The 25,553-nt window shown below is 47.2% G+C and overlaps 1 protein-coding gene across 5 annotated transcripts; it reads right to left on the reverse strand.

Annotated features, from left to right (window-relative positions):
• Positions 1-380: 380 nt before the first annotated feature.
• On the reverse strand, positions 381-9,451 carry rps14 (ribosomal protein S14). 5 transcript variants are annotated; one of them, XM_078551182.1, is made up of 5 exons: positions 9,386-9,451; positions 6,863-7,012; positions 4,538-4,699; positions 1,633-1,709; positions 381-495 (listed from the first exon to the last, which is right to left on the reverse strand). In XM_078551182.1, exons 2-5 carry the CDS (start codon positions 7,009-7,011, stop codon positions 428-430), a joined length of 456 nt encoding a protein of 151 aa, XP_078407308.1. In that variant the 5' UTR covers position 7,012; positions 9,386-9,451; the 3' UTR covers positions 381-427. The 5 variants fall into 5 exon arrangements, with proteins under 5 accessions (XP_078407308.1, XP_078407309.1, XP_078407305.1 ...); XM_078551183.1 differs by having other exon boundaries at positions 9,344-9,394; XM_078551179.1 differs by lacking the exons at positions 381-495; positions 1,633-1,709 and adding an exon at positions 3,856-4,105 and having other exon boundaries at positions 9,386-9,430.
• Between the last annotated feature and the right edge of the window lie 16,102 nt (positions 9,452-25,553).

A 25,553-nucleotide genomic window follows, 5' to 3' on the forward strand; every position in this document is an offset into this window, starting at 1 on the left:
CGATGGGTCGAATGGCCTAATTTCTGCTCCTATGTCTTATGGTCTTATGTAGGAAACGCTAGAGCTTCATTTACACAGTAAAATCCTAGACACCAATGTGATAATGACCAGGTTCTGGTTGAGGGATAAATAGACTGAGGGACAGGGGAAAAAACTCAACTTAAATTCTCAACTCAATTTCTTCAAAATAGTGGTTGTAGGATCTTTCAGTTCCAAGAGGGCCTTTGTTTTTAACTTCTTACTGTGCAGCACTATTTCAATTTCTGGGGAGGCTCAAATCAACCCCAAATCCGAAACTATTTTATTTCCAAGTGCTAAACAGGGTGCACCGAAGAGACAGAAGTTTGTCAGCCAAGGGAAGTGAGAACAGATGCCAGTGATCAACAGAACTCTTTTATTAGTTATACTGGCACATACAGAAAACAAATTACAAGCGACGACCTCTGCGACCTCCCTTTCTGCGAGTGCTGTCTGACGGAATGGGGGTAACGTCCTCTGTCAGAACAAAAAACACAGTCAAACGAACAGCAAGGAGACCAGGCACCAGGCAGGGTAAGAAGAATATAGACCGCACTGTCTACTTTCTAAATCTTTGGGGCACACCAACATTGACAAGCCATTCAGCCCATCCATCCCACCCCACCATTTTGACCCCCCCAACCTCACCCCCCACACAAATCCGTGCATTATTTCCACACACCTTTATCCTCAAGTATTTCAGGAGTACACTAGCCTAGTGGTTATAGTAATGGACAAGCAATTCGGATTTCAATTCGGTCATCACCAAAACTGACATTGGCTTAATTCCAAATTATTTTTATTAACTGAATTTAAATTCCTCAGTGCTGGGATTTAAACTCACGCCTCTGGTTCATTGGTCCAGGTGTCTGAGCCTGCAATCTAGTAAGTGAAATCCCCAACTCCTTCCAGTCATTTAAATCTACTAACATTTCCTCATGGGGTCAGCACTGGCACATCCAGAGTGAAGCAGTGCCAAATGACTATTGCTGTCCTTGTCCTGTCAGGCCCTACGCTTGACCCCAGTTCCATACCAGCCTGGTTTGGCTCTGTACTGCCCTCTGAAGTGAAAACTACTCAAGTCCTAATAAACAGGTGACCCATTCATCACCTTTGCAGAGTAACTACGGTTGGGGTAATAATTGGCAGCCTTCGGCTGTGATGGCGGGTGACTTGGAGGCGATGGTTTTTCCTAACATTGCTGCCCTCGTCCTTTTCCTGAAGGGAGGGGTACTCTTGAAGCAATCTTGGCAAGCTGCTGACTAGGCGTCAGCCAGGTGACGCGAAACTGCCAAGAACAACCTACATCATCTCCCCAAAGCACCGCATTCATCACACCTGGAACAAAGCAATAAAAGAGCAGCCCCACTCCCGTGCTCGGCACATTTTATACATAAGCCGAAAACGGTTTGTACGTGTCCATGCGTCCCTGCCAGCCGGGAGAATGCTAGACTAACAAGGATAGTATGAAACGTGTTCCTTTCTGCAGGGGGAACGACATCAACAGCACTTGAGCAGCCACGATGTAACTTATCCTGCACGTAACCCTTCTTTAAGCGCATCACAGGCATTATGTTCTACCAGTAAACATTCAGGGGCATGGGGATGTCTTACCGATCCGGCCAATTTTCATCCCAGATCGAGCCAGGGCTCTCAGGGCTGACTGGGCACCAGGTCCAGGGGTTTTGGTCCTGCAAACAAGATTTTAAAAAGCTCCATGTTAGTCACAAGGCACCACATCCCACTCACTGATGAGTCATACAGAGCAGCAAAGCCCAAACTACAACTCGCCAACCCCCTCCTCTGCTTAAATCTTTCACTGCCTGGTTTTCTCAGTTCAAAATGGCTGTTCTCCACACCAAAATCTCAGAGATGGCCAAGTCCTAAACCAGAACACGCCCACACATGGAGTAGTGTGTGCAGTTTTGTCTCCTTATTTAAGGAGTGGGCTTATATTGGAGGCAGTTCGGAGAAGGTTCACTAGGTTGATTCCAAGGCTGAAGGGGTTGTCTTAGGTAGAAAGGTTGAGCAGGTTGGGCCTATACTCATTGCAATTTTGAACATTTGAGAGGTGGCATTTTACAAGATCGAGGGCTTGACAGGGTAGATGCTGATGCAGGGATCTAGAAGGGGGATAGTTTCAGAAAGGGGGTCTTCCATTGAAAATGGAGATGAAGAGGAATTTCTTCTCAGAGGATAGCGAATCTCTGGAGTTCTCTACTTCAGAGACCAGTGGAGGCTGATTCATCGGATATATTCAAAGATGAAACAGATTTTTGAATTATAGGGGGGGTGGGGGGGAGGGGGGGTGGGGGGGGGGTGGTCAAGGGTGATGGGCAACAGTAGGAAAGTGAGCTGAGGCCAAGGTGAGATCAGCCATGAGGCCAGGTTCTTATGTGCCCTTATGGCCTACTCTTGCTTCTATTTCTCAAGTTGTGTGCGCCATTACCTGATATCCACAGACCTTTTTTAAACGTATTTATGATTAAAAAGAAACTGCATTTATAGGAAGACTTCCAGATGTCCCAAAGAGTTTCACAGCCAATCAAAAGTGCTTTAAAGTGTTGTCATTGTTGACTCGATCGATAACTGCGCTGGGATTGTCAGTCTGGATGATGGTCCCAGTCTCTGGAACATACTAATTAGGGGTAGGCCACTCGGCCCCTCGAGCCTGCTCTGCCATTCAATAAGAATCATGGCTGATCTGAATGTAATCTCAGCCCCACATTCCTGCCCACCCCTGATAACCTCTCCCCCCCCCGGTGTTCCATGAGCAAAATACCGCAGCTGCTGCAAATCTGAAATAAATACCGGAAATGCTGGGAATAGGCAGCAGCAACCTGTGGGAAGAGAGCGAGTTAGCGTTTTAGGTCAATGGCCGTTTCATTAGTTCTGATGAAAGGTCATTTTCTCTCTCAAACAGATGCTGCCAGACCTGCTGAATACTTCCAGCATTTTCCGTTTTCACTTTAAGCCATGTCTGCAGAGATAGGAGTGCAACCCAAATCACAGCTGGCACCATTTTGGTAAAACTATCATCAGGTGATGTGTTTAGCAACAACCAAAAGAGAAGAATCTCACTTCAAAAATTGCCGCAATTCTGTTTTAACCATTTCTACTTAAGAAAGCTGGCCTCTCACATTAGTTCAGTGAATCACAAGAATTGTTACAGCACAGGAGGCCATTTGGCCCATCATGTCTGCACTGACTCTCCAAATAAGCAATTTACCTAGTGCCATTCTCTCACCTTCTCCCCATGACCTTACACTGCTTTTCAAACAAGACTCTTTAATTCCCTTTTGATTGCCTCGATTGAACCTGCCTCCACCACACACAGGCAGGGCATTCCAGACCCCAGCGTTCCTCATGCCACTTTTGCTGCTTCTGCCAATTACTTTCAACCTGTGGCCCCGCGTTCTCGATCCTCACGCAGGTGGGAACAGTTTCTCCCTACCTACTCTGTCCTGACCCCTCTTGAAGCTCCACAAACTATCCAAGATCCACAGCAGAGCTCGCACTATACACAAATGCAACAGGAGTTGATCATGTAACGTGATAGCTTTGAGATAGGAAATGCAATTATACAGAAACAAAACTGACCAGTCCCAGTAAAACCGTCACAAAGCTCTTGTTCCAAATCCTGCTCGGACCATTCATCATAGTCATGGCTCAGTGGGTAGCACTTCCTCCCTCACCTGAGTCAGTAGATTGTGGGTTCAAGCCCCAATCCAGAGACTTGAACACAATCTATGCTGGCACTCCTGTGTCGTACCGAGGGGCTGCTGCACTGCTGGAGATGCTGTCTTTTGGATGAGACATTAAACCAAGGCCCCACCTGCCATATTTGTGATGTTATTTGGAGGGATAATCACTGGCTATGACATGGGGGAGAACTCCCTTGCTCTTCAAAATAGGAGCATGACATCTTTTACATCTACATGGAGGCAGCCAGGAGCCTCGGTTTATAATCTCGCCTGAAAGTCGGTACCTCCAACAACGCAGCTTTAAACGGTTTGTACGTGTCCAAGTGTCCCTGCCAGCCGGGGGAATGCTGGACTGACAAGGATAGCGTGAAACGTGTTCCTTTCTGCAGGGGGAACGACGTCGACAGCACTGAGCAGCCACGACGTAACTTATCCTGCACTTAACCCAGAGCTCCTCCTGTGATCTTCGGGGTACTGATCAGTTACAAGGTCAGTGTTAAACCCGTTACGCCTTACAATACCGCTTGGAAATGCAATTAGGTCGCATCTGCTGTCACCACATGACAGAAAATTAAAGATGATGGTCCCTCTCATTTTTGTTGCCTTGTTTCGGAGTTCAAAGAATACATGCATGTTCAACCTACTGCTCCCTCAAAGTAGCTGCTTTGCATTGCAAGTCAGGTTTAATAATTTATTCAGAGATTACACCCTGTCCCAAGACTGAAAACAGTATCTATATATCGGAAACACCCACAACTTATTATATACCCCACAGTCACCGTCTCCCCACCCTTCAACCACGAACAAGCTCTGACCTGTTGCCTCCAGTGGCACGCAGTTTGATGTGTAGCGCGGTGATGCCCAGCTCCTTGCACCTCTGAGACACATCCTGAGCAGCCAACATGGCAGCATACGGGGAGGACTCATCTCTGTCTGCCTTCACCTTCATCCCCCCAGTGACACGGCAGATGGTTTCCCTGTGACAAAAGGACAACTGGGTCACAAACAGAGGAGGGAGATTCAACCAGTTCAATCACGACAGAAGAAAAAAAAAAAAAATCAACCGCTTCAAAGAGTGGGCCTTCGGCTGGGCCATTCGCAGGAATCGCCCTCTGTTACTAGAATTTAAACCAGTCTTCGAGAGAAATCAGGAACGGTGAATTTACTCAGCAGCCTTTCTTTGCCTGTGAGCTATGGTGAATATCCAGTGAGCTGCAGGATCAGTGTCATCTTCACCAGGATTCGTTTTTCAGTCACTGGGAGGTGATTAAGCACAGGGGTAAGATACCAGCCAATTCGCCAGAGTCTAATTGAAGGGCCCCAGGTCTAGTGAGTTCCAACAAGCTATCTTATTGCCAAGACCCTCACATCTGACCTCACCTACAATCCAAACACACCAAGGATCACAGTGGCAACCGTGGCTCACTGCCACCTCATGGACATGCAGGCCCAATGTGTTACCCAAGGTGAGGATTAGTCAACAGTGAAAATGAGTTTCAGCAGTGCATTGGACAGTGACTGGACTCTAGGCCCCCCAAGGTTAAGAGCCTGGATGGTTTGTACGTGTCCAAGCGTCCCTGCCAGCCGTGAGAATGCTGGACTGACAAGGATAGTGTGAAACGTGTTCCTTTCTGCAGGGGGAACGACATCGACAACACTGAGCAGCCACGATGTAACTTATCCTGCAATCTGTGGGGCTTTCTCTAATCTATAGGGCTATCGCTCACACTAGGGAGTTAAGCAGGTCAATCTCTGTATTAATACCACACACTCCCACTGGGGAAAAAAGCTGCAGATGTTTAGTGTCTGAGGTGTATCGCTCAGCAGGTTTGAGGCTGCTGAATACCTCGTCCTGGTGGTCACTGTGGTAGGGGGCGACTCAAATGGAGAGGGTCACAGCTGAGCCAGATTCTGTGCTCACTTTGACATTCCCTTACCCAAACTCACTGCAGGGACTCGCTGCCTGAGGTCAGCTAACCCTGCACAGCCCAAGGCTGAAATCTGACAACTTTTGGAAAATGACTGAATTCTGCAGCACAAGAGGCCACTCAGCCCATTGCTTCTGTTCTCAGCTAGCCATCAGTTCAACCTCCCCGCAAACTTTTCCTTTCCAAATATCCATCCACTTCCCCTTTTGAAAGTCATTCTTAAATCTGCTTCCACCGACTTTGCAGACAGCACATTCCAGATCAGAACAACTTGCCATGTGGAGGGAAAAAAGTCTCATCTCCCCATCTGGCTCTTTTGACAATTATTTTTAATCTATTCCCTCTTGTTATCTACCAGCCAGCCACAGGAAACAGTTTCTCCTCCTTTACACAATTAAAACCCTTTAAGATTGATATATATTAATGCCCTTATCCACTAACTCAATCTGGAAGACCTGTCCACTCCTTCACTATGTGTACACAGTAAAGAAAAGGCTGAGGTCACATGATCCAGGGCTTTAAAATTATGAAGAGGTTCGACAGTTTTCACTTGTGGAGAACAGAGGCAGGGGTCATTAACTATAAGACAGTCACTGATAAATCCAATAAGGAATTCCAGTGAAATTTCTTTACTCAAGAGAAGGGTCAGAATGTGGAACTCACTACCAGTTAATGGTTGAAATCAATAGCACGGAAGTACTTAAGAGAAAATGAGATAAGCATGAGGCACGAAGGATAAAAGATATCCTGATATGGTGAGATGTGAAGAAGCTCATGGGGAACATAAGCCAATTGGTCCGAATGGTTTTACTTCTGTTCTGTAGATTCTACACATGCACCACACGTCACAGCTGGAAGACGGCACCTCCAACAGTATAGCACTCCCGCAGTACTGTACTGGGTGCGTCAGCCAGGATTTTGTGCTCAAGTGTCTGGAGTGGGGTTGTGTGGAGATTGAACAGCCTCTGTCACTGACAGAGGATGAATGTGGAATATTTCAAGCCAAGCAGACCACCGACTACAACCCAGAATTTCAGAATTGTTAAAGAGCACAGGAGGCTGGCTATGCAGCCTGCTGTGTCTGCCCCAGCTCACTGCCACAACTCACTTAGTGCCACTCCCCTACAAGTTTATTGTTCCATTAAGATGCTGCTTCACCTGTTGTGTACACCATGGCGCTCACCAAGTCATTTTGTTGAAGCACCTACTTACTTGCCGGACAGGTCTGTAACATGGACAAAAGTATCGTTGAAGGAAGCAAAGATGTGGCAAACTCCAAAAACATTCTCTCCCTCGGCCACCTGGGGTCCCAGGCTAATCACCTGCTCCTCCTTCTTTTCCTTACCCTTACGAGGAGCCATTCTGAAAGGAGAACAAAATCAATGCAACACGAGCCACATAACAGGACACACAAAAATGGAGTTTGCATTTCCATAGCCCAATTTTTGACTCCCCACCCCCCAACGGAAGAAATATGGCAGCCAATTTGCCTACAGCAGGTCTTCCTCAAGGAGCTTTGTGATAAAGACCAGCTGCTTTATTTTCAAAAAGATGATGTTGACTATTGGACAAATATTGGCCGAGACACCACAGATAACTCGCCAGCTCCTCAATGAAATAGTGCAGCAAGAATTTTTTTACATCCACCTTTGGTTTAACGTCACATCTGAAAAATGGCACCTCCAACAGTGCAGCACTGAGCACAGTATGCCTGCCACTGGGCAGGGCATGTCCATCGTATGCCTGACAGCAGACTCCTGAAGCAGCTGCTCTGCTCAGAACTTGGTTTAGGGAAGAGGCTCCCAGGAGGACAGCTTAAACGTTTTGACCGACCAAAATGGAGAAGGCTCATTCGGGAAGACACCAAACATATCGAGAGAGGGGCTTCGTCAGGAACGCGCAGAGGCAAAGTCAGAGGGAGCCACAAACCTCCAAACAGCCCCGCTACAAAACCCTTCAAGCACCACCTGTCCCACATGGGGCAGAGTCTGAAGATTATACATTGAACTTATCAGCCACCTCAGAACCCAGTGAACCAGAGTGGAAGCAAGTCATCCTCAATCCTGAGGGGCTGTCTCAGTACTGCACTGGGAGTGTCAGCCTAGGTTTCGTGCTCAAGTCTCTGGAGTGGGACTGGAACCAACAACTATTAGGCTAAAGAGGCAAGAGTGCTACGAGCTTAGCCACAACTGATTCCTAAAAGTAAAGAAAGAACCAGTTCACCATGCAAGTGCCACCTACTTACCAGCCCAGTTTCTGGCTGGTGACAGAGAGGGACAGCTCCCTACGTCAAATTAAAAACTTTCCACATAAACAACTACTAGGCTTGTACGTGTCCAAGCGTCCCTGCCAGCCGGGAGAATGCTGGACTGACAAGGATAGTATGAAACGTGTTCCTTTCTGCAGGGGGAACGACATCGACAGCACTGAGCAGCCACGATGCAACTTATCCTGCACCTTACCTGGGGGCACTTTAACTACCTGCTTAGAATTTGTACACATTTCATCACTTCCCACATTGATTCCTGCACACTGCCCACAGGTTAGAGCGTGAATGAGTGTCTGGGACAGTTGAACCTTTCAGAAAAAGGCCACAATTGGAGGAACGTAGAGCAAATGCACAGGGAGAATAGGTAAAATGGCTCCCCCCACTGTCCTGGGTCAACATCACAAAAACACATTCGCTGGATATTTATCACAGTGCTGTTGTGGGAGATTGCTGTGCACAGATCAGTTGCTGCAATTTCCACCTTGCAATGCGAGTACACTTTTAACAGAACGTAAACCCTTACAGCACAGGAGACGACCATTCGGCCCGCTGTTAGCCTGTGCTAACTCTCTGAATTAGTCCCACTCCTCCCCGCCTGCTCTTCCCCTTACAGCACTCCAAATTTTCCCCATTATTTATTTATCTATCCAGTTCTCTCTAGAAAGTTCCTCCTATTGAATCTAGCTTTCACCGCCCTTTCAGGCCACCACATGCCAGATCACAACAAAATTCATCCTCACCTTCCCTTTGACATCTTTTGCAGTATCAACACCCCTTCGACCTTTTGTCTGTGACATCTTTGGCAATCTCTTCTTTGCCTCCACCTACCACTGGCCCTCTATCCATCTCTACCTGTCCCAACCCCCATCCCTCCCCCCCTCAACCAGCTTATATTTCACCACATTTCTATTTCTCTTTAGTTCTGATGAAGAATCATAAAGACTCGAAACGTTAACTCTGTCTTTATCCCCACAGATGCTGTCAGACCTGCTGAGTTGTTCCAGCAGTTTCTGTTTTCAGATTTCCAGCACCCGCAGTATTTTGCCTCCATCTTATCCTCCCTCCTTTGACAATCTGCAATGCCCTAGGGATGGGCAAGGCGCTTTACAAATGCAAGTCCGCCTGGAGATCCCATCCTGCGGAGCGAAGTACCCACGCCCGGCCCTGCTCCAGCCCGGGGATTTCACTTAGTGCAGCGGGACTCCTCTGCCCCCTTATTTCAGTCCCAAACCCGCACCTCCCCTCCCCTCCCACTCTTACTCGGGATGGCCGCCTGCGGCCTAGCGCTTCCCGCACGAGAAAACACACCGTCAAGAATCATCGCCTCAAAAATAAAAAGCCGCAACCCCGCCTGCTACCGGCGGGCTGCTGTCTATCCCCCGGTGGGGTAGAGGCGGATGATAGCCACCGATGGGGTGTTTTACCGGACAGATGGAATCGGATTGTTGCCGCCGCTCGCATCTTACCCGCCGCTCGCAGCAGAGCCAGAGCCGGAAAGAGGGGGGGTCAGGGGTCACAGCGCCTACACATGCGCAGACATATCCCGCCCCCCTCACCCTACATTAATTTCTTTAGGCGATAAAAAGTCTGAGGATTTAAGCTCACCTTGAAACATGTGACGAAAACTGGTTCGGATATTAAATAAAATAGTAAGTTGAACGGATTTTACATTTTCATTTCTCGCGCATGCGCGACTGGGCGCCTGACGTCATCAGCATGTTTTCATCCGCAGTACGCATGCGCGAGCTGTATTGCAGGCACCTGAACTGCGCATGTGCATGAATACCAAACCAGCAGGAGTTTTTATTGCAGCATTGTGAAGGCTAAGCAATTTGGTTATAATATAATATGTATTATTATTATTATATTAGCAGTACAACTATATTGTGAGGGATTCCGTGGCTCGTGGGCCATTATGCTCCTTTGCTGTTGGTCTGAGTCTACTCCAATTGTTTAACCTCTGCCTTTTGCCAAGGGCTTTCTTTGCGATTGCCTGTGTTCCCCTGGCTTCAATTCTGGGTGAAGTCAGTGCAACGGGGGCGGAACAGCACTGTGGATGTACCTGCACCACACGGACTGCAGCAGTTCAAGAAGGTAGCTCCCACGTGACAAGTGGTGGAATTTAAATTCAATTAATAAAATCTGGAATTGAAAGCTAGCCTGAGTAATGGTGACCATGAAACTATCATCGATTGTTGTAAAAACCCAATCTGGCTCACTAATGTCCTTTTGGGAAGGTACATATCAATTAGGAGGAGGAGTAGGCCACTCGGCCCCTCAAGCCTGCTCTGCCATTCGATAAGATCATGGCTGATCTGATTGTAACCTCAATCCCACATTCCTGCCTACCCCCGATAACCTTTCACCCCATTGTTAATCAAGAATCTATCTAGTTCTTCCATAAAAATATTCAAAGACCCTGCTCCCACTGCCTTTTGAAGAAGAGTTCCAAAGACTCATGATCCTCTGAGAGAAAAACTTTCTCCTCTCTCTCTTAAATGAGTGACCCCTTACTTTTAAACAGTAACCCCCCTCCCACTTCTAGATTCTCCCACAAGAGGAAACATCCTCCCCACATCCGGTACTTTCTGTTTATCTTTCAGGTTTCCAGCATCCGCAGTATTTTGCATTTATCCTTTCCACATCCACTCTGTCAAGAACCCTCAGGACCTTAAATGTTTTAATCTAGTCACCTCTTACTCTTCTCAAGGCAGTGGAAGCAGAGTCTTTGGATATTTTTAAGGCAGAGCTAGATAGATTCTTGATAAACAAGGTTGTGAAAGGTTATTGGGGGCAGGAGGTTACAATCAGATCAGTCATGATCTTATTGAATAGCAGAGCAGGCTTGAAGGACTGGGTGGCCTACTCCTGCTCCTAGTTCATATGTAAAATCCAGTAGATACAAGCCTAACCTGTCTAACCTTTCCTCACAAGACAACCTGCCTGTTCCTGATATTAACCTAATAAACCTCTATGTTGCTTCTAACACATTTACATCTTTCTTTAAATAAGGAGACCAATACTGTACACAATACTCCAGATGTGGTCTCACCAGTGCCCTGTACAACTGAAGCATAACCTCCCTACTTTTGTAATCAATTCTTCTCACAATAAATGATAACATTCTATTAGTTTTCCTAATTACCTGCTGTACCTGCACACTAGCCTTTTGTGATTCATGCACTAGGACACCCAGATCCCTCTGAATCTCAGAACTTTGTAATTTCTCACCATTTAGATAATATGCCTCTTTTTTAATCTTCCTGCCAAAATGGCCAATTTCACATATGTCCACATTATACTCCATTTTCCAGATCTTTGCCCCCACTCTTAAACTATCTATGTCCCTTTGTAGCATCTTTATGTCCTCTTCATAATTTACTTTTCCACCTATCTTTGTGTCATCAACAAATTTAGCATCCATCCCATCCGTCCTTTCATCCATGATAAAAGTAAAATACTGTGGATGCTGGAAATCTGAAACAAAAACAAAAATAGCTGGAAAAACTCAGCAGGTCTGACAGCATCTGCGGAGAGGAACACAGTTAACGTTTCGAGTCCATATGACTCTTCATCAGAACTAAAGAAATATAGAAATGTGGTGAAAAAGCTGGTTGAGGGGGGTGGGACAGGTAGAGCTGGATAGAGGGCCAGTGATAGGTGGAGGCAAAGAAGAGATTGCCAAAGATGTCATAGACAAAAGGACAAAGGAGTGTTGACGGTGGTGATATTATCTAAGGAATGTGATAATGGTGACATTAAGGGTAGAAAGCAGGACAAACAAGTGACAGATAGCCCTAGTGGGGGGTGGGGTGGGGGGAAGGGATCGAAATGGGCTAAAAGGTGGAGATAAAACGATAGATCGAAATAAATTTAAAAATAGGTGGGAAAAGAAAAATATGTTTAAAAAATATAAATTTTTGGAAAAGGGGGGATCGGAAAGTGGGTGGGAATGGAGGAGAGAGTTCATGATCTGAAGTTGTTGAAGTCAATGTTAAGTCCGGAAGGCTGTAAAGTGCCTAGTCGAAAGATGAGGTGCTGTTCCTCCAGTTTGTGTTGAGCATCATTGGAACATTGCAGCAGGCCAAGGACGGACATGTGGGCATGAGAGCAGGGCGGTGTGTTGAAATGGCAAGTGACAGGGAGGTCTGGGTCATGCTTGCGGACAGACCGAAGATGTTCCGCAAAGCGGTCACCCAGTCTGCGTTTCCTCTACATTGGTCTCCTCTACATTGGAGAGACCAAACGCAGACTGGGTGACCAAGCACTGGAGTGAGTCTGAATCGGTAGCTGCTGCGGTGGTTGGTAAATCTCCAGTAGCATAGTGTACCAGCCCTGTATCACTGTGGCTTTACCAGGGATTAGATTTCTTTTCTGGTTTCTACTGGATTTCCTGTTTCCTTGTTTATGCCACTCGTCCTAATCCACGAAAGAATGTGTCTCCCGCAATGATGCCCTGGATCGGTAACGCTCTCCTATTTGACATTCCTGCAGGGAGCCCCATTCCTCCATGTCAAAGAGGCACCAGCGGATCTATCGCTTTTACGCAGGGTTCGCCAGTCACGCTGGGAGGATGATGCAAGGAGATCATATCCATTTTGATTAAGTTTCAAGCAGTAGGACTGGGCCACAGTGGCTGTGACTCCCGGTGTGAAGGTGTACACACTGCAAATGCACGATGGCCGAGTTATCTGCTGCTGCAGTTCCTCAGTTCAGACTTTGTTGCCCCAAAAACACACCATCGTTGTGCAGAGGCATCTGGGTTTGCCTCTAGAGAGACTCACCCAGCGGCCGCGGGGCCGCTGGACATCATCTCGGTCACCCATGATGATAGACAGGGCTCCTAGCATTGCAATAACAGAGCAGCAGCCGGGGCCTCTCAGCAGCGATGAGAAATGCCATTTATTTTCAGATGAACAGCAGCCATGCTATAATACACCACGCTGCAGAATGGAGCAGTGAGTTTCCTGCGGCAAGTGAGCCGCGTTTGGCTTCACAGCTGGTCAGTGAGCACTGCCAGATAAGATGGAATGTCTTGATAAAGGTGCTGGACCGGGTAATACGTCACACCACTGGGGCAGGCGGTGGCACAGTGGTAATATCGCTGGACAAGTAATCCAGAGGCCCGAGTTACCATGGTAGCTGGTGGAATTTGAACTGAATTAATAAATCTGGAAATAAAAACTAATCTCAGTAACGGTGACCATGAAACCATGTTGATTGTTGTAAAAACCCATCTGGTTTCGTCAGTGTCCTTGAGGGAAGGAAATCTGTCGTCCTTACCCGGTCTGGCCTACATGTGAGTCCACATCCACAGCAATGTGGATGACTCTTAAATGCCCTCTGAAGTGGCCCAGCAAGCCACTCACTTTCTCAAGGGCAATTGGGGCAATTAGGGATGGGCAATAAATGCTGGCCTAGCCAGCGATGCCCACGTACCATGGATGAATATTTTTTAAAAATGTGGCAACATAATAGCGAAGATTATCACAGTTTCCTACAACACCAACACCTGAGCATTAACTTTACCACGGAGACGGAACAACAACTTTCCATACCATCCTCTGATGCTCTTGTCACCGAGTCTCACAACACCACACTCAGTCTACCACTGGCGTCAAACCAATTCCTCCCCCTCCCCCCGAATTCTCCCCCTACCCACCCCCCCGCAATGCTTGCCATGACGCCCGCCGCCAATGGCAGCCGAAAACTCTGGCCTATGTCTCCTCTCTCAGAACTTTTTTTTTATAAAATTAAATTTTAATTAGGACCCAGCGTGTTCCTCTTTTCTGATCGGTATAATCTCGCTGTTCCAGTGTCATCCTTGTCAGTCTTTTATTGCACCTTCCCCCGTGCCTCCAAGTCCTTGTTATAATATAGTGACCAGAGCTGTACAAAGTGCTCTAGGTGTGGTCTAACCCACACCTAACCTTTCATTTCGGACCCTCTAGAAATGAACCCTGGCCCTGTTTGAATTGTAGGAAACCCATTTCCCTTTCCCTTTCCCCTTTACATGCTGTTCTGGCCAATTCATTTCTGGATAGTTGAAATCTCCTAGGATTTTTATTCCGCGTATTGTTAAATGAATTTCCCAAATTCCTTTGCATATCTTTTTCTCCACTCACTCTTAATTTATCGTTATTGACCTGTCATTATCCTTTCTTTCTATCCACATCGATTCTATTTCAGTCTTACTGATTGTTGCAGCACTTTTTTTTTCTACTGTTATCTCTAATAACTACCACTTTCATCTATATAGCACCTTTAGTACCCCAAGGAGCTTCACACAAGTGTTCGCAAACAACATTTGACGGTGAGTCACATAAGGAGCCATCAGAGTACATACAAAAAGCTTTGTCAAAGAGATAGTTTGTACGGAATAACTTAAAAGAGGCAAGAGAGGTGGAGAGTTCCAGAGCATTGTAATAACCACAGTTACTCCATCTCCCCCTTTTTTCCCTCTCTATCTTTTCTAACTATATCATACACTTGCAATGTTTAATTCCCAGTCCTGATTTTTCTGTAGCCTTGCCTCATTAAACCCAACTATATCTGGTTCCTTGCAATGTAATTGTGTTCCAGTTTCCTTGTTTTATTATGGGCGCTCTGAGCATTGCTGTACAGTTTAATTCACTGTTAATAGCAGTTCCTCTCACTTTATTTGTTACCATCTTTTAATACTCCTGTTCTATAGCACTATTTATGACTCGGACATTTATGTTCTCCCTTGGTTTAGTCTGCCCTATGCTGTCTTTTCCTTTTCCATTTATATTTCGGTGTGAAATGAAATGAGCACAGTGGTGATGGTGAAGGGGATTGGGTGCGAGTTAGGACACAGGCAGCAGAATTTTTGATGACCTCAAGTTTACACAGGGCAGAACATGGGAGGCAGCCAGCAGTGTGTTGTAGTAGTCAAGCTTGGAGGGAATGAAGGCCAGCCTGTTTGGTAAACTGTACCTTTCATTGAACACTATACTAACAATGTACAATAGCACGAGTCTCTACATAGAACTATCTCTCTCCATGCTCTGTTGTTCTGTGATCTTATGTCACTGCTGATATGGACTAGATATTTACATATTTAACATTAACCCTTTATACTACAGAATCAAAACTGGTTAATGGAGTTAGATACAGATCAGCCATAATCTAATTGAATGGTGGAACAGGCTCTGGGGAAGAAGGCCTAATCTTCTTCCTGTTATCTTGTGATCTTATGTGAGGAATGCTGAATGATTCCTGAAACAGCACAGAAAACCATTCAGCCTTGCATGTCTGCACGGGGATCTATCTCTGTCATCTTCTCCAACTCCTGGCTTCACGCGCATTCCCAATTATAATCGCTTCACCACTGGTGGCCACGCCTTCAGTTGCTGTGGCCCCAAGCTCTGGAATTCCCTCCCTACACCTCACTGTCTCTCTACTTCTCTTTTCTCTTTGAAGACACTCCTTTGGCCAAGCTTTTGGTCATCTTGCCTAATAACTCCTATGTGGCTCAGTGTTTAATTTTGTTTTATATTGCTCCCGTGAAGCACTTTTGGATGCCTCATTATGTTACTGGTGCTACATAAATATAAGTTGTTGCACTAGGATGGCATAAAAATGAAATATTTTTCTTTTCTCAAGGCTATTAAGTTTAAAGGACAAAAAGCACACACCAGTTTTCAGAACTTAAAAAATATCATCCAGTACTTGAAATGAGTAATTGGTTGTGGGTGCTGTATATAATGACTGTGAGCATTGCTGCTTCTGTTCTGCAATCAGCTCCATCGCCCTGTTACTGGGTCACGGCTCAGACTTAACTCTAGGTCCCCGCTGTGCAAAGCTCCTAAACGATTGACAGCTGAAAGATTGGTAATGTTAGCCGCCCCCACCCGCCTCACAGAGTCCTGGGTTAATCAGGAGCTGGGGAAGGTTCAGAACATTGGTCAACGCACCACTGGTCCATGGGAGAGCTTTTTACAGGCACCAGTTGCCATGGTAATCGGGAGCCTAGGCCAGGTCATCAGGGCTGCAGAAACACAGCAGCCTCCGAGATTGTTGCTTTCTGCTCTTTCAAAGGGAGGCTGCGTGATTGCGTTTCAAACATATTTCCCCTCTTAGAATCATGCGGTAGAGGAGGTCATTTGGCCCATTGTGCTAGCGCGGCTCTTTAAAAGAGCTATCCAATTAGTCCCACTCCCTTTGCTCTTACCTCATCGTTTTTCCTTTTCAAGTACTCACCTAATCCCTTTTGAAAAGCCACTGTTGAATCTGACACCACCACCCTTTCAGGCAGTGCATGCAGGATCACAATGACTTGACGCGGAAGAAGAAAAATTCTCATCTCACCTCTGGCTCTTTTGCCCAATTATCTGTGAACTGTGTTTCTTGGCCCGTCTGCCTGCAGAAGCCGTTTCCTCCCCCAACAACTCTATTAAAAACCGTTCACGAATTTGAACACCTCTATGAAATCTCTGCTCTAAGGAGGACAAGTACCACAGATGGTTTGCATTGACTGTCAGCTAGATTTCCCCACTTGCCATGATAGATGTTGAGGGGGCTTTCACGTCTCGGAAGGCAGCATTCTTGTATCAGAGATTTGGGAGCCCGGGTCTCTCTGCACGGACTACCTCCCCGTTTAGCATATCCTTGGGGATGTGGCCATCTTCCATCCTGTGCACACGCTCAAGGCAGTGGAGCCTTCCTTGCTTCATTAGCACTAAACATGCTTGGCATGTTTTCCCTAGAAAGGACCGCTTCATTGGTAACTTTGTCTTTACACGTGATGCTGAAGATGAGTTGTAGGCACCAGTGATGTAAATAATTGAGCTTTTTTTTAAATCGATAGGTGTAAGTTGTCCAAACTTTGCTGCAGCACATCAATGTGATGAGGGTACAGGTCTTATCAGTAAGTATCTTGGTCCTGCGGGGGTCAGTTTGTTGTTTCTCCACGCCCGTTTTCTTAGTCAACCAAAGTTAGTGGCTGCCTTTCCAATGTGTGTGCTGAGCTCTTCGTCAAGAGACAAGTTGTCTATCACTGTAGAATTTGCTGCCAGTGGTGTTTCTTGAGCCTGATCACAGCCAGAGACACAACACCCCATCCCATAACCATAGTTTTCTTAAAACTGATGGTGAAGGAGAATATGACGCAAGCAAGGGACAGACGAGCCATGAGCCTTTGGAGCTGGGCTTCTTGGTAGGAACACCAGTTACCAATACCGTAAACCTGTCAGTCACAAATACATCACAAGAAATTATGCATATAATCCCCCAGTGAGCGGTCACTTCCTTTGATCATAATCTTCAACAGCTGCAGCCCCAATCACTCTTTTACAATAATCTTTACGCTGCTTTTTCCAAAGTGGATGTTCTGTTGGCAGGAGAGAACTGTCCTATCAAAATTCACCTTAAGCTACCATTTTCCAATGCAGCGCCTAATTCCTTGTCCAAACCATAAATCTCATTGAAACTGTCCATGTTTCCTAAAATTTGTTTTCGGTAAAGCTTGCTTATGGAATGAACCGCTCTACATTTCAAAGGAAGGCAAGTCCTGACATCATGAAGCAATGTCAGCTTGTGTTAGTTTCTTACAGCTGCACTGCTTAAGTTAGCATAATTAACATTTTATCAACATGTTCAGCCACGGCTGTTGTTTTCTTTCTGTGGTTGGGTTTTACAACCCTCCCAGAAGAGACATTGGGTGGAATTTAATCCGTGAGGAGCAGGTCCCAATGGCGGAAGCAGATGTGTGCGTCACTCTGCTTGTGTGTTGGCAGCCAGTGTGCACAGTGTTAATGTCTGGGTGGCATCCATGTGGGTGTGATTGATCAGGTGACAGGGGTGGGCAGGAGGTGGCCGAATCTTCGATCAGGTGATTGCCGTGCAGATCCAGGTGGGCTATAAAAAGACCCCCCAGGATAAGCATATAGGCTCTGCAGGCAGGGAACTGGTCAGCTGGCGGACAAAATTTGCAGATTTGGAAGGATAGCGTCTTGAAGCCAAGCCTTCATGCATCTTTGCAGCTCTAAATCTTCTGCCGCCATCATTCTATATCCATCTCCTGGGGGCCCCCATCACTCCCACCTGCAGTCCAATCATCCCCTCGGACCAACCCTAATCCCCCCCAACCCGCTCCTGCAGTCCAATCTTCTCCTGCGACCCCCACCCCACCATCACACTCCTACCCCCATCCTGTAGTCTAGTCATTTCCTGCGACCTTCCCCCCCTCAACTCCTGCAGTCCAATTACCTCCTGGGACCCCCCCATCACTCATCACTCCCCCCCACCGTGTCCCTGCTTTGTCCTTGCTGCTACCGACAGTCCAGGTCTGCGAACACTCCCTTGTTCCCCTTCACCTTTCTTCAGTGTTCACCAAAGACAGCAGCTGACCTGTGATCCGAATGAATGGCTTTGCCTGGTGCACGCCGCCTTTGACCAGTCGAGACACCAGTTTCCGTTCGCCAGTGGCTCGATCTTGAAGCTCCGTCTTAATTCGGAGAAGTTGTTATTTGACAGGCATACACAGCATGCAAACGTTGGGGGAAAGATGTCCCTGCCTCTGGACGGCGTGAGTCCCGACCCACTGCTGAAACATCGATGACTCAACCTGCAGTCGGGAGCAAGAGTTTGACTTCTGCCGGTTACCGTCTGCCGCGGTTTACATTCCCGCTGGCCCCCATTAAATTCTGTCCGTTGACTTCTACCCAACGTCTCACTAAGGTTCTAACTTTGCATCCGACTGAAACACTTTAATTAGGCAAGGGTTCTCTGTGAAGAATTGTTAAGGCACTTAGCAGGGATATCCTGCATTTGACAAAATAATAGTTTTACATCATTCCACAGTTCCATGTCACTTTAAGAAACCCCATTTTGCCTCTGTAATGCACGCTGCCGAGATTTGACCATTCCTGTGCGACTGCGGAACTCCCAATGCCTCCCCACTCCGGCCCGGTTCAAACGCTTTCAGAAGCCTCAGCCACTCCTTGCGCTTAAAGTACCATTAAGTTAACCAAGAATATTACAGATTTTCACACAGCCCCAGTTTCTCCAATCTCACCGAAGTCCCTCATATCTGGTATGATTCTAGTAAATCTCCTCCGCATCCTCTCCAAGGCCTCGAGGCCCTTCCCAAAGTGTGGTGCCCAGAATTGAACACATGATGCACCAGCTGAGGCCCAACCTGAGGTTTATAAATATTTAACATAACTTCCTCGCTCTCTGCTGCCAATAATGCCTATTCTTCTTGCGATGGTGATGAGGCTTGCTGAAATATGATTGCGGGGTTCGGGGGGAGCTTCCTGGGCTCATCATGGGCAAATGCCCCCAGGGTATTTAACCAAGGCGCCTGTCATAGTCAAGCTCAGTCTTGTCTTCAGCTGATGTGCATGTATTTGTCTCGTACAACAACATGTGAACAAGGATCAGGAGTAGGCCATTCAGCCTCTCGAGCCTGCTCTGCCATTCAATAAGATTACTGCTGATCTGTTTGTGTTTGAATTCCACATTCCCATCTACCCCCGATAGCCTTTGATTCCCTTGCCTAACAGGAATCGATCTACCTCCGCCTTAAAAACATTCAGTGACCCCCCCTCTCCCACCTCCAGAGGCAGAGAAGACTCATTCCCTGGGTGGGAGTGGAACCTGGGCCACAGTGGTGAAAGCATCACATCCTAACCACTAGACCACCAAAGGAGCTATAGAAGTCTAGGGAGCTGAAGCCCATCTCATTTTGCCTTGTGTCTGGACACAATTGTCGGACACCTCACCATCAGTCCCAGGTGAGATTATTCTGCCAGCAAAGGTGGTGGCGTAGTGGTATTGTCACTGGACTAGTAATCCAGAGACCCAGGGTAATGCTCTGAGGACCTGGGTTCCAATCCCACCACAGCAGATGGTGAAATTCAATAATTTAAAAAAAAAACATCTGGAATTAAAAGTCTAATGAAGACCATGAAACCATTCCATTGCTGATTGTTGTAAAAACTCATCAGGTTCACTAATGCCCTTACCTGGTCTGGGCCTACATGTGACTCCAGGCCCACAGCAATGTTGTTGACTCTCACAATGCCCCTCTGAAAAGCCACTCAGTTCTCAAGGTCAGTTAGGGTTGAGCAACAAGCGCCGGCCTAACCAGCGATGCCCACATCCCATGAACAAAATTTTAAAAGCCCTTTGACCCCTAATTTGATAGCTCGGCACAATGGGCCTAATGGCCTCCACTGGTGCTGTATTATTCTGTAGCGTAGTGCTGTGTGACATGGGGCAGAATTTTGCCGTCGGCGAGCACGGGGCGGGGCCTACTCGCCAACGTGTAAAATGACGTGGGATGACGTCAGACGAAACCCCTGATGTTATCCTGCCCCATTTAAATTTTCAGGAAAGCGGGGGCGCAGCAAAATCAGCTGTCCGCCCACCGACCTGTCAACGGCCAATTGAGGCCATTGACAGGATCATTGAAACAATTAAAGGACCAGCCCGTCCAACCTTAAGGTTGGCGGGTCGGCCAGGAGCCCTGGCGGGCAATAGAGAAAACACGAAACCTCATCCAGCGGCGGGATGAGGTTTCATGCAGGGTTTTAAAAAGTTTAATAAAGTTATTGTGTAAATGATGAACATGTCCCATCTCATTGTCACATGAGGGGGACATGTTAGGGAACTTTTTTTTTCGATTTTTAATATTTTTCAAAGTAGAAACAATCTCCCTGAGGCTGCACTTAGCCTCAGGGAGATGTGCACTCTGTCGTGCGCATGTGCGAAAGAGCGCGCTCCCGCTTTTGGGAAAACCCCCTGCCCACACAGGGAGCGCATAGCGCTTCCCGCTGGACGCCACGCTGGGTGGGCCTTAATTGGCCCACCCACATAAAATGGCGGTACGGCCCGCTTCTCCGGCGGGGATCGGCTTCCTGCCCACCGGAGATTGGGTCGGGTCCGCCCGCCCGACAGGCAGAAAATTCTGCCCTTGGTGTATTTACTCAGCAGGAAAGTTGTAAATATTGTGAACATATAGAATCGATGGGAAGGAAATGTTCAGCTGCTGGGTAAGCCTCCTGGGCTTCCCTTCCTCTTCCTTCCCAGCTCTCTCATCTCCTGGGGGAGGCCCAAAAAAAAAGCCTGAGAACAATAAGGGAAAAAAATACATTGGAAAATTCCTGGTGAATCCCCTCAGGTGATTGACAACACTGCAGGAGAGCATACAGGTGTTATCCATAAACACAGATTTTTGCTTAGTTTGATCGAGTCTGGAGGGATTAAAAAAAATGGTGGGTGGAACCCGTTCCCGGGACTTCCACTCCCATTCCGGTCAATTTTCGCCAGCGCAGGATAATGGTGCTTCTAGGCAGCCAGCAAGCACCTTTTGCTGGTTCAATTGTGGAGATGGACATTTCAAAGCCCACTGCAATTTTGATGGAGTCAGACCCGTTCTGTTAGTGGACCTAGTTCATGCCTTCTCAGAGAAGTTGTGAAACAGAGGGGAGCCCCTAGTTTCAAGCCAGCAACCGCGAAACAGCGATCCAACGTTCCCATTGAAATACGTTGACAACTTTAAGAGAAGGTAAGAGACCCGATGAAACAAAACCATTGATAGTCTTAATTTCAAAAAAGCTTTGGTCTACTTCAAGCCTCTTACTTATGTAAATAAACACACAAACATTGAAAAACCACATCAAGGAAATCATAACTTATTACAAGGTACTAGAGATGTAAATCAAAGTTTGCACTTCCCTTCAAACTGTGTAAATATGGCCTGCTGAGCTAAACTGATTAGTCATTCTTGGAGCTCAGCCAGGCATTCATAACAAGACATTTTTTTCCCAGATGGCCTCATTATGAATGCTTGGGTGGGGTGGGTTGGGGGGTGGCATAGGATATAGGAGGGGGGGATGGAACATATGAGGGAGCGTGGGGGAATGAGACGGCATGGGGTGCATGCGGGTTGGGTAGCGGGTGAGGATTTGAGGTCCTGACATTCATTATTAAGGCTGGGCCAAAATCCCAGTAAACGGAGGTGGGCATTCAAGTCCACTGGCCTCACCATCTGTCCCCCTCCATTGCTGCTTTGGCCCTCTCTAGGGAGGCAGTGGGCCCAACTTGACCCCACCCCCCCTTCCTGGAATGAAAATATGGCAAGTAGGGGCCTCCTTAACAAACGTTTGGAGGAGGTGGGAACTTTCCAGACTCCCAGTACCCATCTCCCTCACAAAAATGCGGCCCGAGATGTTCGAAATATGAAATTGGAACAGAATAAGCAGGAAATGCAGAGCACAACAGAATCTCACAGGACAGGAGGAGGCTGTTTGGCCCATTGTGCCTGCACTGGTTCTTTGGGAAAGCTATCCAATTACTCCCACACTCCGCAACCCCCTCTTCCCCCCCATCCCCGTAAATTACACACCCCCTCCCCCACCCGACAACTATTTGTCTAATGCCCTTTTGAAAGTTCCGATTGAATCTGCTTCCACCCCACATTCAGGCAGTGTTCCAGATCACAACACACTGCATGTGAAAAATGTTTTCTCCTGTTATTTCTGACTGTTTTGCTAATCATCTGAAACCTCCAACCTCTGGTCATCGATCTTCCTGCCACTGGTAACTGTTTTTTTATATATATTTACTCAACCCATTTGATTGATATGCTGATAGGGTTGAGATAAAGGTGAGAGGAACATCTCGTGGAGCATTAACACCAGCACAGGCCCCTGTTGGTTCAATTGGCCTGTCACTGTGATACTATTGAGTAATCTGCGGTTTGGAATGACGTGTGTCAAGAGCTGATTATAGCGTCCCCTGTGATGTGGAGTGAAATTCAGCTGAAATGATGATTAAACTCAGTCCGAGGAACACAAGAAATAGGAGCTGGGGTCAACCATTCAGCCCTTCAAGTCTGTTCTGCCATTCAGCAATACTATGGCTGATCCTTCCACCTCAACACCCCCTTCCTGCACGAGCCCATATCCCTTGATTCCCTTAGGCCTGAATTTTACCCTCGGTGGGTGTGTGTGATCGGCGGGCCTGGGAGTGGCCGGGAAACAGACCCCCAACCGCAATCGGCTCCCGGCCGCGATTTCACGCCGGCCGGCCAATCAGTGGTGCGGGTGAGCGCTGCGAGAGAGCTCCCTGAAGGCAGAGAGCTGCCGACCTTCAGATGATTAAATCAAGGTTCAAAAAACTGCAAAAAATGTCCGCACCTCACAATCAAGCACCTTGAAAATATACCTCATAAAAAAAGCCGTCCACAGACATTTATTTTTATTTTATTTCTTAATGGAGATTTCATCCCGCCCGTGGATGAGGTTTGATGAAAAATGTAAAGCCAGCCTGTCCGATTTGCCCGTCCGCCAACCCATAAGGTTGGGCGGGGCCACGAAGTCGGAGTCCATTGCGCCATTAATGGGCTTAATTGCCCCCTTAATTGTCAGCGGGCGCACTGCCGACTTTTGCACTCGCCCACTGAGCGGAATAGCGCATGAGTGCGCGATGACCTCTGGATGCTCGCCCGACATCATGTTGTGCATTTTTATGCTGGACCAGATTGGGCACACGTCTACCCGCAGGACGTACCATTCTGCCCATCGCGTCCAAGAACTTACCAGCCTCCGCCTTGAATATGTACAATTTTTTTTTCGTTTTTATTTCATGCGATGTGGGCATCGCTGGCAGGGCCAGCATTTGTTGCCCATCCCTAATTGCCCTTGAATTGAGTGGCTCGCTCGGCCGTTTGAGAGGGCAGTTAAGAGTCCACCACATTGCTGTGGGTCTGGAGTCGTGTGTAGGCCCAGGCCAGGTAAGGACGGTAGATTTCCTTCCCTAAAGGACATTCGTGAGCCAGATGGGTTTTTAATGACAATCAGTGATAGTTTAATGGGGCAGAATTTTCCCGTCGGCGATTTGGGGGCGGGGCCTGCTCACCAAGGGGAAAATGACTCGGGATGACATTGGGAGGAACCCCCGATGTCATTCAATCCATTTAAATATTGAGGAAAGCGGGCGGACAGCGAAATCAGCTGTCCATCCGCCGACCTGTCAATGGCCAATTGAGGCCATTGACAGGGTCATTAAGCTCATTGAAAGCCCTGCCCGTCCAACCTTAAGGCTGGTGGGCAGGCCAGGAGCCCCAGTGGGCCTCTGAAAAAAACATGAAACCTCATCCACTGGCGGGATGAGGTTTCATGTCCGTTTTTAAAAACTTCAATAAAGTTTATGTGCTTCTTATTAACATGTCCCATCTCGTGTGACATTGTCAAATGAGGGGGACATGTTAATAATTTTCTATTTTTGAAGATTTTTATACTGTCAGTGCTCTCCCTGAGACAGCACTTAGTCTCAGGGAGCAGTGCGCTCTTTCGTGCCCATGCCCAAAAGACCGCACTTTGACAGATGGGGAATCCCCCCCCAACAGGAAGCGCTATCTGGGTGGCCCGCCCACTCACAATGGCGGCCGGCCCCGTTTCGGCGGTGGAGTTCGGCTGCCCTCCCGCTCATTGAGGTAAAAATTCTGGCCATGGTTACAATTACTGAGATTAGCTTTATATTCCAGATTTATTAATTGAATTCAAATTCCACCAACTGCCAAGGTGGGATTTGAACCCATGTGCCCAAGCGTATAGCTTGGGCCTCTGGATTATTCATCCAGCAACATTACTACTACTGTCTTTGCACAATTCAGCATCTAAACCTTCTGGAGCAGAGAATTCCGAAGATTCACAACCTTTTGAGCGAGGAAATGTCTCCTTATCTCAGTCCTACCCCTTATTCTGAGACTGTGACCCGGTGTTCTAGACTCCCCTGTCACATCTTTGGTAGGAAGAATAGAGGCATAGACTATTTTCTAAATGGGGAGAGAATTCAGAAATCTGGAGTGCAAAGGGACTTGGGAGTCCTAGTCCTGGATTCTCTTAAGGTTAACTTGCAGGTTGAGTCGGTAGTTAGGAAGGCAAATGCAATGTTGGCATTTATTTCGTGAGGACTAGAATATAAAAGCAGGGATGTGCTGCTGAGGCTTTATAAGGCTCTGGTCAGACCACATTTAGAATATTGTGAGCAATTTTGGGCCCCGTATCTCAGGAAGGATGTGCTGGCCCTGGAGAGGATCCAGAGGAGGTTCACAAGAATGATCCGAGGAATGAAAGGCTTAACATATGAGGAACGTTTGAGGACTCTGGGTCTGTACTCGGTGGAGTTTAGAAGGATGAGGGGGGATCTGATTGAAACTTACAGAATACTGAAAGGCCTGGATAGAGTGGACGTGGGGAAGATGTTTCCATTAGTAGGAGAGACTAGGACCCGAGGGCACAGCCTCAGAGTAAAGGGAAGACCTTTTAGAACAGAGATGAGGAGAAACTTCTTTAGCCAGAGAGTGGTGAATTTATGGAATTCATTGCCACAGAAGGCTGTGGAGGCCAGGTCATTGAGTGTATTTAAGACGGAGATAGATAGGTTCTTGATTGGTAAGGGGATCAAAGGTTATGGGGAGAAGGCGGGAGAATGGGGTTGAGAAACTTATCAGCCATGATTGAATGGCGGAGCAGACTCGATGGGCCGAATGGCCTAATTTCTGCTCCTATGTCTTATGTTCTCAGCGTCTACTCCGTTAAGCCCCTCAAGAACTTTGTGCATTTTAATTAGATCAGTGTTGGAAAATGATCTATAATTTTG

The sequence above is a fragment of the Cetorhinus maximus genome, chromosome 10 (genome assembly GCF_964194155.1).
Source record: "Cetorhinus maximus chromosome 10, sCetMax3.hap1.1, whole genome shotgun sequence".
Lineage (NCBI taxonomy): Eukaryota > Metazoa > Chordata > Chondrichthyes > Lamniformes > Cetorhinidae > Cetorhinus > Cetorhinus maximus.